Source organism: Rhinatrema bivittatum, chromosome 4, assembly GCF_901001135.1.
Source record: "Rhinatrema bivittatum chromosome 4, aRhiBiv1.1, whole genome shotgun sequence".
Taxonomy (NCBI): Eukaryota; Metazoa; Chordata; class Amphibia; order Gymnophiona; family Rhinatrematidae; genus Rhinatrema; species Rhinatrema bivittatum.
In genome coordinates, this window is record NC_042618.1 from 124,151,331 (window position 1) to 124,163,875 (window position 12,545).

Consider the following 12,545-nt stretch of genomic DNA (forward strand, 5'->3'; position numbering starts at 1 on the left):
TAAAATACTGCTAGTCATTTTGTAGTATGGCTCACTTCCATATCTTGAGGGCCTGCTTGCATAGTGTTACAGAACCTGTTCCTCCTTGCTTGTTTATGTAAAACATTGCCACTTGATTATCAGTCTACATCTAGACCATTGAGAATTTCAGCTACAGTTCAAATATCATCAAAGATTTGAACATGGCCCTTAGCCCTAGCATTTTGGTATGTTTCCCAATTTATCCAGATACCTTATAAATACATTGTCCAGATGAGTTCCCCAACCTTGAGTAGAAGCATCTGTTGTCAAAATCCTCTGTACCTCGAGTATAGAAAGGAAGTCTGCATAGGAGATTCAATGACTGAGTCTAAAACTACAATGACCACTTTAGTTAATTTGTGAGCTAAATCTTGTGCAACACCAGATATGAATGCTGATTCCACAGTGCCTGCCTCATACTCATTCAAGCAAAAGGAGTGATGTTCACTGTAGCTGCCATATGGCTTAACATCTGTATGAAAAGTCTTGCCATTATCTACTGCTTTCTGAATATGGACACCAGTGCTCACATTCTTTGTACCAGGAGATATGGTTCCCCCCTCTTTCCATGTTTAGAAGAACTCCTATAAACTCCAACTGATGAGACAGCATGAACTGGGATTTCTCCCAGTTCACCATGAACCTCAGGTACTACAGAGTTCTGAGAACAAACTTATTGTCTTGATTGACTGCAGGATATGCTCAATATGATCTAGTTATCCAAGTCTGTAAAGAACAGTATATTGGCCATTCTTCAATGAGCTACTTTTACCATCAAGCACTTCATGAAAATTCTGGGAGCTGCTGTTAGGCCAAATGGAAGGACTTTGTATTGGAAGTGATCACCATCCAGGCAGAAGTGAAGGTATTTTCAATATAAATGTATATTCTTGAGATCCACTGTTGTCAACCAATCCCCCAATTCTAGATATGGGAATATGGTGCTTAGGAAGTTCAATTTTTCTTTTTGGAGATATGAATTTAAATTCCTGAGGTCCAAAACTGGATGAAACTTGCCTAATTTCTTTGAAATTAGGAAGTACATGATATGAAAACCTGACCCTTTCTAAGAGTATGGGACAAGTTTGATTGCTTTTGCAGGTAGCAGGGCTTTTACTTCCTGTTTGAGAATCTGCAATTGATCTGTTGAGGCATGAAGATGCTTTGAAAGGTGGCAATGATAGAAAATGAGAATCTGCAATTGATCTGTTGAGGCATGAAGATGCTTTGAAAGGTGGCAATGATAGAAAATGTAGATAACTCTTGCAAACTATATTTAGAATTCCTTTGTTTGCAGTAATCTTGATCACTGCAGGTAAAAATACTGAAGGCGTCGATGAAAATGTACGCGAAGGGAGACCAGGGTAGGGAAATTATTTGTGAAGTAAAACTTAAGTTTTTCCGTGAGGAAAAGTTGTGAGAAAAAAATCTCACAGAGCTCCTAAACGTGAGGCAAAGTGCAGCACGGAAAAAAAGAGACTGAAGGCAGACCCCTGTGGACACAGGGATCTTGGCATGCTGGGCATGCTCAGTGTTCCGTAATAGGGTTCAGTCTAATGACGTCACCCACATGTGAGGACTACCATCCTGCTTGTCCTAGGAGAAACGAATGTTTTCACAGATAGGCTAGCAGCTGCACCTCAAATCCCTGCAATCTATAAAGCACCTGTTGCTGCCCAAACAGGAGCTACAGCTTGGATCCCCAGTGAACTGTGGGTAATCCTGCAGGACTTTGATTTTCAACCTGAGACTGCAGATAGCATGTGTTTCACAGACGAGCAGTATCAGAGGTGTAACTGCTAATATAAAGCATTGGTCTCCTCTTTGCTAGGGTTGGGAGGGAAGGGGTTAAAGCCATAAGCAGGACTTTTCAGAGGGTACTTGCCAGTACTGAGCACCTGCACCTTTTTCCTCCATCTGCTTGATTTGCCCTGTGGACCCTCAAAAAACACATGCATGTGAGTACTGGCACTTTTTTGTCCAGAAAGATAGCATTAGCCTCATGTATTTTTTTTTTTTATTTTTTTTTTTATATACCGGATGTTCCTGTATAATATACGTACTCACAGTGACACAGGTTGCAGATCCCTGTACTATATGATTATCTAATATCACATACTGCTATAATAAAACCAGGCATACTGTAGTAGCATTAAAAGATATTTCATAACTGTTCAGATCCGTTTTTAATATAGATTTTTAAAATCAATAAAGAATTCTTAACTAAAATATATTTTATAATTTTCTTTCATAGAATATTAATAACCAAAACAGACTAAAGAGAAAGAAAAGATGCTCAGAACAGGTTTTATACAATCCCATCTACAATATAAATGGGGCCTGACCGATGGCCCACAAATGCGCAGTAGAGCGCGCCTCTGCCCGACATGCCGCGCATGCGCGGGCGAGAGAGCACATCGGTCAGAGCGGAGCGGCGCCGGGAGGAAATGGAGCCGTGTGAAGGCTGCAGTGAGGCGCGCACGCGCACATGAGAGAGAGAAACCCATAGAGCACGTCGGTCAGAGCTCGATGTGCAGTACAAAGAGGCTCTGACGGACGTGCCGCGCATGTGCGGGCGATAGAGCACGTCGGCCTCACAGTAAAGTGACCTGAAGAAGGAGGAAAGTAAGAGGAAAGGGGAGGGCCAAAGTAGGTGGAGGAGAAGGAGTGGGAGAATAAGGAAGAGAAGGGTGCTGGGCAGGTGAGAAGCAGTGAGGGAAAGGGGAGTGTAATGGCAGAATGAGGGGAGAGGGGGGCTGCAGGGGCAGACCAGCGGGTGATAGAATGGGAAGGGGCTGCAGGAGAGGACCTGTGGAAGAAAGGAGGAACACTGGTAGAATGAGAGATGAGGAGGAGCAGTTGGAACGTGGGAGGGGGTTGGGGTTGGGGAGTTGGGCCAGCAGAAGAGTAAGAGGAGAGGGGAGCTGGAGGAGGGAGCACTGGGTGCAAGGGGAGTGCAAAGGGAGAGAGGGTGGAGGGGGAAGAGTACACATCCTGACACCTCCACACACAACGCTTAGCTGGCATTTGGAACAAACATCTCGCCCATTTTAACGGGCTTAATGGCTTGTCTCAAATAAATGAAAGAATACATTATTGTACTTAGATTCTATTGTACCCAACTACAAATCATTACTATCAAGAAAATTTAATTGTATCATTTACTGATCAGTCACATGGAAGCTTGCCTATGAACCCAGGAAAAAAGTAAAATATTAATTTGTCAAATATCATGTACACTAACTTAATGACACTGCTTTTCTCCATTCTAAACACCTCCCATGCATCATTTTGTGATCTAACATTCCACTTTAAAAATAACTGCTATCTATACAAAACTGGGGTGCTGAATCCATTTTATAAATGAAAAACATGCAAAGTTGTGTAGGCAGGATGGCCTACACATACAATGTAACACAAAAATAGGGGAATGTTTGAAAGAGAGAAATACTTACTAATTAGGTATATATACTTGTTTTAATTTGCTCTCTGCTTCAGCTGCTTTCAATCGTTTCTTTAACAAATAAAAGTTGGACAATCAATTCATATCCATACTTGACTTTTCATTGCATATCTGAACTTACTTTATGTATTTATTCATATATTTATCAAATGCCTCTCCCAACAGGCTACAAAGCTGTATACAAAAGGTATATAAACAAAGTTCATATAACACAAGCTAGACAAATATAAATCATAAAATACATCAGTTAAAGACGTCAGTTAAGAGCCATGCAGCATCATTCAACATTCTAAGAAATTGCAACATGGAATTCCACAGTGAAGGATCCAAACAGAAAAAGGCTATTCTCTGTTCTCATTATCTTAACATTGCTTTAAAAGACATTTTTGTTTAACCTACTTTTTAACATGTGATTTGTGTATTTGTATGTTATGAATTGTGGTTGAACTTTTTATTTTGCTATAATCTACTTCGAACATTATGTTTAGTATGTTTAGTAATAGGCGAATATAAATCTTTGTAAATAAATACATAAATAAATAAATAGTTATTACCTGGACCATATAGAAGAGCTTGTTGAGAAGAACAAAATGATCTAGCAGGACAGTACAAGTCAATAAAATCAGAAAGACGGATGGGTGCTAAATTGTGAAGAATTCAAAATACTAAAAATTTTGTTTTAATTAATTTGCTAGGGTACAGAAGACAGTGAAGCTTAAATATTGGTTGAATGTAAAGCAAAATTGCTTACCTTGTAATAGGTGTTATCCCAGGACAGCAGGATGTAGTCCTCACATATGGGTGACGTCACTGAAGGAGCCCTAACGCGGGAAAAACTTCTGTCAAAGTTTCTAGAAACTTTTGACTGGCAGCCTGAGGCTACCGAGCATGCCCAGCGTGCCATGATATTCTTTGCCACAGGGGTCTCACTCCAGTCTCGTATGTAGCAATAAGCTTTAGCAAAAAATAAAAAGATAAAAGTACTGAGACCCAACTCCGTGGGGTGGCGGGTGGGTTTCGTGAGGACTACATCCTGCTGTCCTGGGATAACACCTATTACAAGGTAAGCAATTTTGCTTTATCCCAGGACAAGCAGGATGCTAGTCCTCACATATGGGTGATTAGCAAGCTAGAGGTGGAGTCATTTTGTAGTGATGCAACGGTGAGGTATTGTTGAAAATGAATCAGCCGGAGATCACAGCAGGTTGGATGTAGAAGGAGTTGGGTTTAAACTGGAAACAAGTTCTTTAAGACTGATTGTCCGTAAGCTGAATCTTGTCTTCCTTCTTTGTCCAGGCAGTAGTGAGCTACAAAGATGTGAAGAGAACTCCATGTTGCTGCTTTACAGATGTCAAGGATTGGCACTGAACGATAGTGTGCTACTGAGGTTGACATTGCTCTTACTGAGTGTGCCGTTACTCGCCCTTGGAGAGGAAGGCCTGCTTTTTTGTAGCAACACTGTATGCAATCTGCTAACCAGTTGGATAGAGTATGTTTACCCACTGCTTTACCCGGTTTGTTTGGGTCATAAGAAACAAAAAGTTGTTTAGATTTCCTGTGGACTGCGGTGCGGTTTATGTAGAAAGATAATGCACGCTTACAGTCCAAGGTATGTAAGGCCCGTTCCCCTTGGTGAGAATGAGGCCTTGGGAAGAATGTGGGTAAAACTATGGTTTGGTTCAAGTGGAATTCCGTAACTATTTTGGAGAGGAATTTTGGATGAGTACGGAGAACCACTCTGTCATGTAGGAACTTCGTGTAAGGTTCGTATGTGACAAGTGCTTGTAACTCACTAACCCTTCTAGCTGATGTAATGGCTACGAGGAAGAGAGTCTTCCATGTGAGAAATTTAAGATCACAGGAATCTACGGTTCAAAAGGGGAACGCATTAATTTTGTTAAGACCAGATTCAGGTCCCATTCTGTGACTGGGGGCTGAATTGGTGGTTTAAGTTGAGTTAAACCTCTCATGAACCTGCTGACAAGAGGTTGTGTGGATATTGGTGCATCTCCCATTTTGTTATGGTAAGCTGAGATTGCACTTAAGTGTACTCTTACAGATGAAGTCTGGAGACCAGATTCTGAAAGATAGCATAAGTAGTCTAGAAGAGAAGTAGTGGGGCAGGTGAAAGGATCTGCACCACAGAGTGAATCTCTTCCATTTGGAAGAATAGTTCTTTCTTGTGGAAGGTTTACGTGAAGCTATAAGCACTTGAAATACATTGGTTGAAAGATTGAATGGTTGTAATATCATGCTTTCAACATCTATGCAGTCAGAGATAGGGATTGAAGGTTGGGATGGCGCAATCGACCCTGATTTTGGGTGATGAAAGTGGGAGCTACTCCTAGGCGAATGGGAACCCTGACTGAGAGGTCTAGAAGTGTGAGAAACCATACTTGTCGAGGCCAATACGGGGCTATGAGTATCATGGACCCCTTGTCCTGTTGTAGCTTCACTAGAGTTTTTGTTATAAGCAGTATCGGGAGACATGCGTATAGTAGGCCTGAGTTCCAAGAGCGAGCAAAGGCGTCCTTGGTTGGCTGGTGTTTCTGTTGGTGTAGAGAACAGATATTGTCCACTTTGTGATTCAGATGTGATGCAAAAAGTTCTATCGTTGGTTGACCCCAGTGGTGGAATAGCGTGGTTGCTACTGAGGGATCCAGGGACCATTTGTGTGGTTGGAACTGACAACTGAGTCGGTCGGCCAGTACATTGTGAATGCCTGCCAGATAAGTGGCCCGGAGGAACATGGAATGGTTCAGGGCCCAGCCCCAGATCTGTGCAGCCTCTTGACAAAGGAGATATGAGCCCATACCTCCCTGTTTGCTGATGTACCACATGGCTACTGTGTTGTCCGTTTGGATCAGAACAGTCTTGTGTGAAAGGTAGTTCTTGAATGCATGCAGGGCATAACGTATAGCTCGAAGTTCTAGGAAATTGATTTCAAATTTTGCTTCGAGTTTTGTCCATGTCCCTTGAGTTTGGAGATTGTCCATATGAGCTCCCCAGCCCAAGGTGGATGCATCTGTAGTTAACGTTATCTGTGGGACTGGTTGCTGGAAGGCTTGTCCCTTGCGCAAATTGTCCTTGTTCATCCACCAAAGGAGAGATGAACGAAGTTAGTGTGTGATTTGAATTGGAGAATGTAGTGGTTGAATGGCTTGGATCCATTGTGATTTTAAAGTCAATTGGGTTATTCTCATGGCTAGTCTTGCCATAGGAGTGACATGAACTGTGGAAGCCATGTGGCCTAGTAACGTTAGAAAGTGGTGAGCTGTTACTTGTTTCCTTGAGTGTAGCGAATTTGCCAAGAGGGACAGCGTTTCTGCTCGATCGTCGGGCAGAAAGGCTTTTGCGAGGATAGTGTTTAATTCTGCTCCTATGAACTGGAGAAGATGAGGAGTCAGATGGGACTTTCAATAGTTGACGAGAAATCCCATGTTGTGAAGTACAGCAATTGTGTGATTTAGAGAAGTTAGAGCTCCTTCTTGAGATTGACTTCTTATGAGCCAGTCGTCTAGATATGGAAAAACATGAACACATTGTTTGTGCAAATGTGCTGCTATTACTTGCAGACATTTGGTGAATACTCTGGGAGCAGAGGCAAGGCCGAATGGCAGAACTCTGTATTGGAAATGTTGATGGCCCACCATGAAGCGCAGATACTTGCGATGAGGGGGGAATATTGGAATGTGAGCATAAGCATCTTGAAGATCCAGAGAACAAAGCCAATCTCCTTTTTGAAGGAGTGGGAGCATTATGCCTAAGGATACCATCCTGAACTTTTCTTTTTTTAGAAATTTGTTGAGATTTCTGAGGTCCAGTATAGGACGAAGGCCTCCGGTTTTCTTTGGAATGAGGAAATAACGGGAGTAGAATCCTCTGCCCTGCTGGGCCCGGGGTACTCGCTCGACAGCCCTGGTGCTCAGAAGGGTGGATAATTCTATTTGAAGTTGAAGAATGTGATCTTCGCTGAGACGAGAAGGTTTCGGTGTAAAATCTGGAGGGATTGAAATGAAATTGAGGTGGTATCCTCTGTGGATGATGGATAGGACCCATTGGTCCGATGTTATTGATGTCCAATTGATGTAAAATTTGGACAGTCTGCCCCCTACTTGTAGTGTTGGGTAAGGGTTGACATACAGGCCTTGTTCTCCAGATGTAATTTCAAAAACCAGTAGCAGGTCCAGTTTGTGGAGCTGGTGGTGCTCTTGCTGCTCTCTGGTGTCATTGCTGAGGCCTTTGCTGAGATCTAGGAGGCCTCGCCCTAGATGCGGGGGGATAGTACTTACGCTGCCTGTAAAAAGGTCTTCTGGTATCTCTACGTGATGATCTTCTGGCAGTGTGCGTAGAAGAGTCATGTGGCAGTGAGGATAATTGCCGCAGGGTTTCAGTATGTTCCCGTAACTGGGAAACAGCGTCCTGCACTTTAGAACCAAACAAATTATCGCCCAGGCAGGCAAGATCAACCAGCTTGTCCTGTACTTCTGGTCTTAAATCAGAGGCCTTAAGCCAGGCCCAGCGTCTTGCAGTGATGCCCGATGCAGCCACTCGTGAAGCTGTGTCATAGCTGTCATAGGCGGCTCTTACCTCATTTGAAGCCTTTATTTATAACAGCTTGTGCAGCTTCTTGATACTGTGAGGGCAAGGATGGCACAAACTCCTCCATTTGCTTCCACAGGTTCCTGTGGTATTTTGTCATATATAAATGGTATGCTGATATTTTTTAATTCAGTATTGCTCCTTGGTACACTTTTCGGCCCAATTGGTCAAGGAACCTATTATCTTTCCCTGGAGGAATTGAGGAATGGGCCCTTGTCCTTCTAGATTTCTTTTCAGCCGATTCCACTACCACAGAGTGGTGAGGAAGCTGTGCTTTTTGGTATGCAGAGGAAGTTTGTACCAGATAAGTTGACTCTATGCGTTTGCTTACTGCAGGAACTGGACAGGGGTGCTCCCAAAGGCGTTGCTGCAGTTGCAAGAGAATGTCATGAACAGGGATAGCCAGAGTGTGTTTAGGGGGATCAACAAAATGAAGTACTTCTAGAGTTTGTTGTCTGATATCTTGTTCAGTTTGTAACTGGAAAGGGATGGAATCTGCCATTTCCTGAACAAACAGTGGGAATGTAAAATCTTCTGGAGGTGACTGCTTTGTAGCAGGAGGCGGAGATGGATCTGACATGAAGTCCTCTGATGAGGGGTCAGAGTCAGTGTCAGACCAGGTATCATAGTGGGTTGTCTGATGAGGTGGTGTTGCTTTCTGAGCAGGGTGTACCCCAGAAGGTCCTGGTAAAGGTTCATCCGATGAGAATTGTTCAACTTGCTCTTCTTCTGGACGAGTTGGTAAGGAAGATAGCAAGTCATTATATCGTTTGGTGAGAATGTCATGTAATGATCTCTCTTCTGAAACTGGTAGTTTTGGCATCAATGATTTCTTCTTAGTGGACGACTTAGGCTGGATTACCTTTGACTTGGTAAGGTGTGGTATGGTAGGAGCCGTAGTGTAGATAGGTATCGAATGTGACATTGATGAAATAGACGATGTTGATGAAGGGAGAAATAAAAATTCCGAAATTGGTATAGAAGCTGGAGCTATCGATGTACTGGAAAGGCCTGGCATCGATGGAGTGTCCATTATCGAGGTAGGCCTCGAAAATGTCGATGGTACCAGCGATGAAGTCATCGAAGAGGTCTTCGGCATCGAGGTTGTTTGCATCATCGCTGCTATCGATGATATAGGTTCGATAGGCAGCATCGGCGCAACCCCCGGCATCAGCGATGGGGCTGGCATCGGCGATGACGTCGGCATCGGTGTGTCCACCGGCATCGGCAATGACGCCGGTATCGGCATGATCGCCAGCATCGGCGATGGCGCCGGAAGCTGTTTCTGTAAAGCCTCTAGTACTATCTTTTGAATGAGGTCTGTCAAGTCCGGCGTAGTTGTCATCGGTGACTGTGTCGATGTCGAAGTTGAGGGTATCGAAGATACCAAGGTGTGGGGAACTTCGACGACTTTATGCCGCTTCGCTATCGGTTCTGACGATGACGGAATCGACGGGGACGCCGAGGATCGACGATGTCGATGCTTATGTTTTTGCTTCAGTTCTGACACTGACCTGATCGATGCCGAAGATGGGGTCGGTGAAGCTGCGTCCCCAGAACCCTCGAGGTGTCGTTTTTTAAGCAAGAGTTTTTTGGTTACTCCTGCGGGTGAAGACTTAGTTGAAGTAGATGGTGATGGTAACAACTGAAGTTTGAAAAGTTGAGCCTTCTTCTCCTGCCGGAATTTGAGACCCTTTGGGGTCATTTCCTGGCATTGAGAGCATGAAGATATTTCATGCTTTTCTCCGAGGCAGATCACACATTCGAGATGTGGATCTGTCCGGTGACAAATGTGAAGCGAGACCCGATGTGGGAAAAAATTTAGAATTTTAATTGACTTTTTCAGTCAAACTTGTGAAAAGTCTCACAGGGCTCCGGTAACCGCGTTGCTAATGGCAGCGCGGAAAAACGAAGACTGGAGTGAGACCCCTGTGGCAAAGAATATCATGGCACGCTGTGCATGCTCAGCAGCCTCAGGCTGCCAGTAAAAAGTTTCTAGAAACTTTGACAGAAGTTTTTCCCGCGTTAGGGCTCCGTCAGTAACGTCACCCATATGTGAGAACTAGCATCCTGCTTGTCCTGGGATAATCATTATTTCTACTTCCTGTAATTAATCTTGCTACAGCATTTTGAACAAGCTGAAGCCTCCACAGTTGGTATTTAGGAAGTCCAGCAAAGATCGAGTTACAGTAATTTATGTGTATTAAAACTACAGCTCGAGTTAAAATAGACAGGTCTTATTCACCTAGGTAAGAACGAAGATATCAGATGTTCCACAACTGGAAGAAGCAAGCATTAAGCATAGAAGATATATGTTTCTGCAGGGTAACTGTTACCTGGGAGCCAATATGAATTCATGGGGAATCAAAGTGCATCTAAGAGTGCTTTAACCAGAGAAATTCAGATTTGTCAAAATTTAGTTTTAAATTTACTTACTGCTAGCCATTTCTGAACCTTCAAAAGCAATCAATTAGTTTAGCTATGATAATGTCTCAACCAGACCTAAGAGGCCATTAATTTTGATGTCACTGGCATACATAGTTAAGTCCTATGTCAATTATTAATTTAGTGAGAGGGAACATATATTAAACAGTAGGGAACCCTGGAAACAGTCTCTAGATTAGGGATTCCCAGTCTTTTGGGGAGCATGGATCACTTTTTAACCTCTAAACACGGTACAGACCCCCACATGCAGTTAAATGCTATACTGAAAACTGAATCATATAATAAATAATATTCACTCCAGAACCATTTATAATGTATAGAACTTATTAATTAAAGAGTGGATTATATAAACTGTGCTGTCCTTCTTGCCCTTCCCTTATGACCCCTTTATGAGTGCTACTACCCACCTCCACCATGGTCCTTTTCCCTAGTGCCTTTCTTCCAAGTCTTGCTTTCCTCTATCTACGGCCCCCCCTTCCTAAGTGCTCTCTCTCCTGCTCTTTCACCCCTGCAGCCCTTCTCAGGTTCTGCTCCTTCTGCCTTTTTCTCATGACCTCTTCCCTCTACCCTGCTATCTACCCTTCCCAAGTGCCTTCCCTCCACCCTGCTCACCCCCACCCATGGCCCTTTCCCCAATGCTTTCCCATCTAGCCTCTTTCCCTGGTCCTCCCCATCAGGGCCCTCCTTCCCAAATGCTTTTCTTCCTTTATCTGTCCTTCCTTCTATGGCCCTTTTCTGAGTGTTGCACCCTCCATGGCCCCTTCTCAAGTGCATTCCCTCCTTTCCTCTCCCATGGCCCCTTCCTGAATGCTTTGCCTTCAGTCCTCCTCCCCTTGTGGCCCCAACCCTCTCCCCACAATCCCATCCCACCTTTTTGAATAAGAAATTCACCCAAGGCTGGGTACAGCACATTAGAATGCTAACATAAAATCAGAGACCCATGGGTATAGCAGCTTGATAGTTTTAGTATGAAGGTGAATTCAGTTAGGTCTAAACTCGATATCCATCAACAGGACTAAATTAAGTAAAACTGCAGAACAGGACTAAACTTGAAATAAGGTAACAGGACTGAGAATACAATACATCTCAGTAAACCAACTCAGGACTAATTAAATAAGAATACAAACATCTCAGCACAACAAATAGGTCATAGCAGCATGTTCAAGAAACTCATATAAATACAAACATCTTAATAAAACAATAGTTGTAGCAGCATGTTTAATGCTCCCCTAAGATTAAAAACAGTTTAAGGCACTTCCTCCTGCCCTCCGCCCTCTTAAGGTCCTTTCCACGGGCTTTCATACCCATTCTCTTCCTCTTGCCCTCTCCTTCCTGTGACCAGTCCTCCCTATCCCTTCCCAAGTGATGATCCCAATAAGGCTCCTGATCTCCTTTTCTCCTCTTCTTCCACCATGGCCATACTATTCCCTCTGTGCAATACTTTTTCCTCATTGACAGGCCAGCAGGACAGCCAGAACACATGCAGTAGTGACTAGAAATGCTACTTTGAGTCATCACCTTGCTTGGTGCCACCTCTGGTCATGTGGAGCAACAGCCATTGAAGATGCTGGTGGCAGTGCACTTCTCTCTCTTCCTCTTGATTCAGCTTCAGGCTCTTCATGGTAACAAATCAACTGCACTCTTCCCCACCTCTTCATGCCAGTTTGAGCTTCTCGAGGCTGCAATCATTTCCTCAGCATGGAATCAGGTAGTGGAATTAGGCAGCAGATGGCTTAGAGCAGAACTCTTCAGAGGTGAGGTCTGCCTTCTCAGCATTTGCATTTGCCTCCCTTCTGGTAATCTCGCAGACTTGAGGTTGGGAACCAATGTTCTAGATTAAGACAAGCTATTTTTCTAGCAGGTGCGATGTATCATATTTCACAGGAAGGAGGTGAATCATGCCAGACCTGTCTCTCTGACAAGGATAGTCTTTAAATAGTAAGTTTTTATGATCTATAGTGTTGGAAGCAGCTGATAAGAAGGGCCAGTGATAGCATTTTTGCTGCCCTGTGCA

The 12,545-nt window shown here is 43.6% G+C and overlaps 1 protein-coding gene across 11 annotated transcripts in view; it reads right to left on the bottom strand.

The window, feature by feature from the left end:
* The window catches only part of MTA1 (metastasis associated 1), an 885,916-nt gene that overhangs the window by 436,846 nt on the left and 436,525 nt on the right, over positions 1–12,545 (bottom strand). For all 11 annotated transcript variants that reach the window (XM_029598824.1, XM_029598817.1, XM_029598815.1 and 8 more), the window contains one exon: positions 3,477–3,535. In XM_029598824.1, the coding sequence (XP_029454684.1) occupies positions 3,477–3,535 (59 nt within the window). The remainder of the gene's footprint in view (positions 1–3,476; positions 3,536–12,545) is intronic.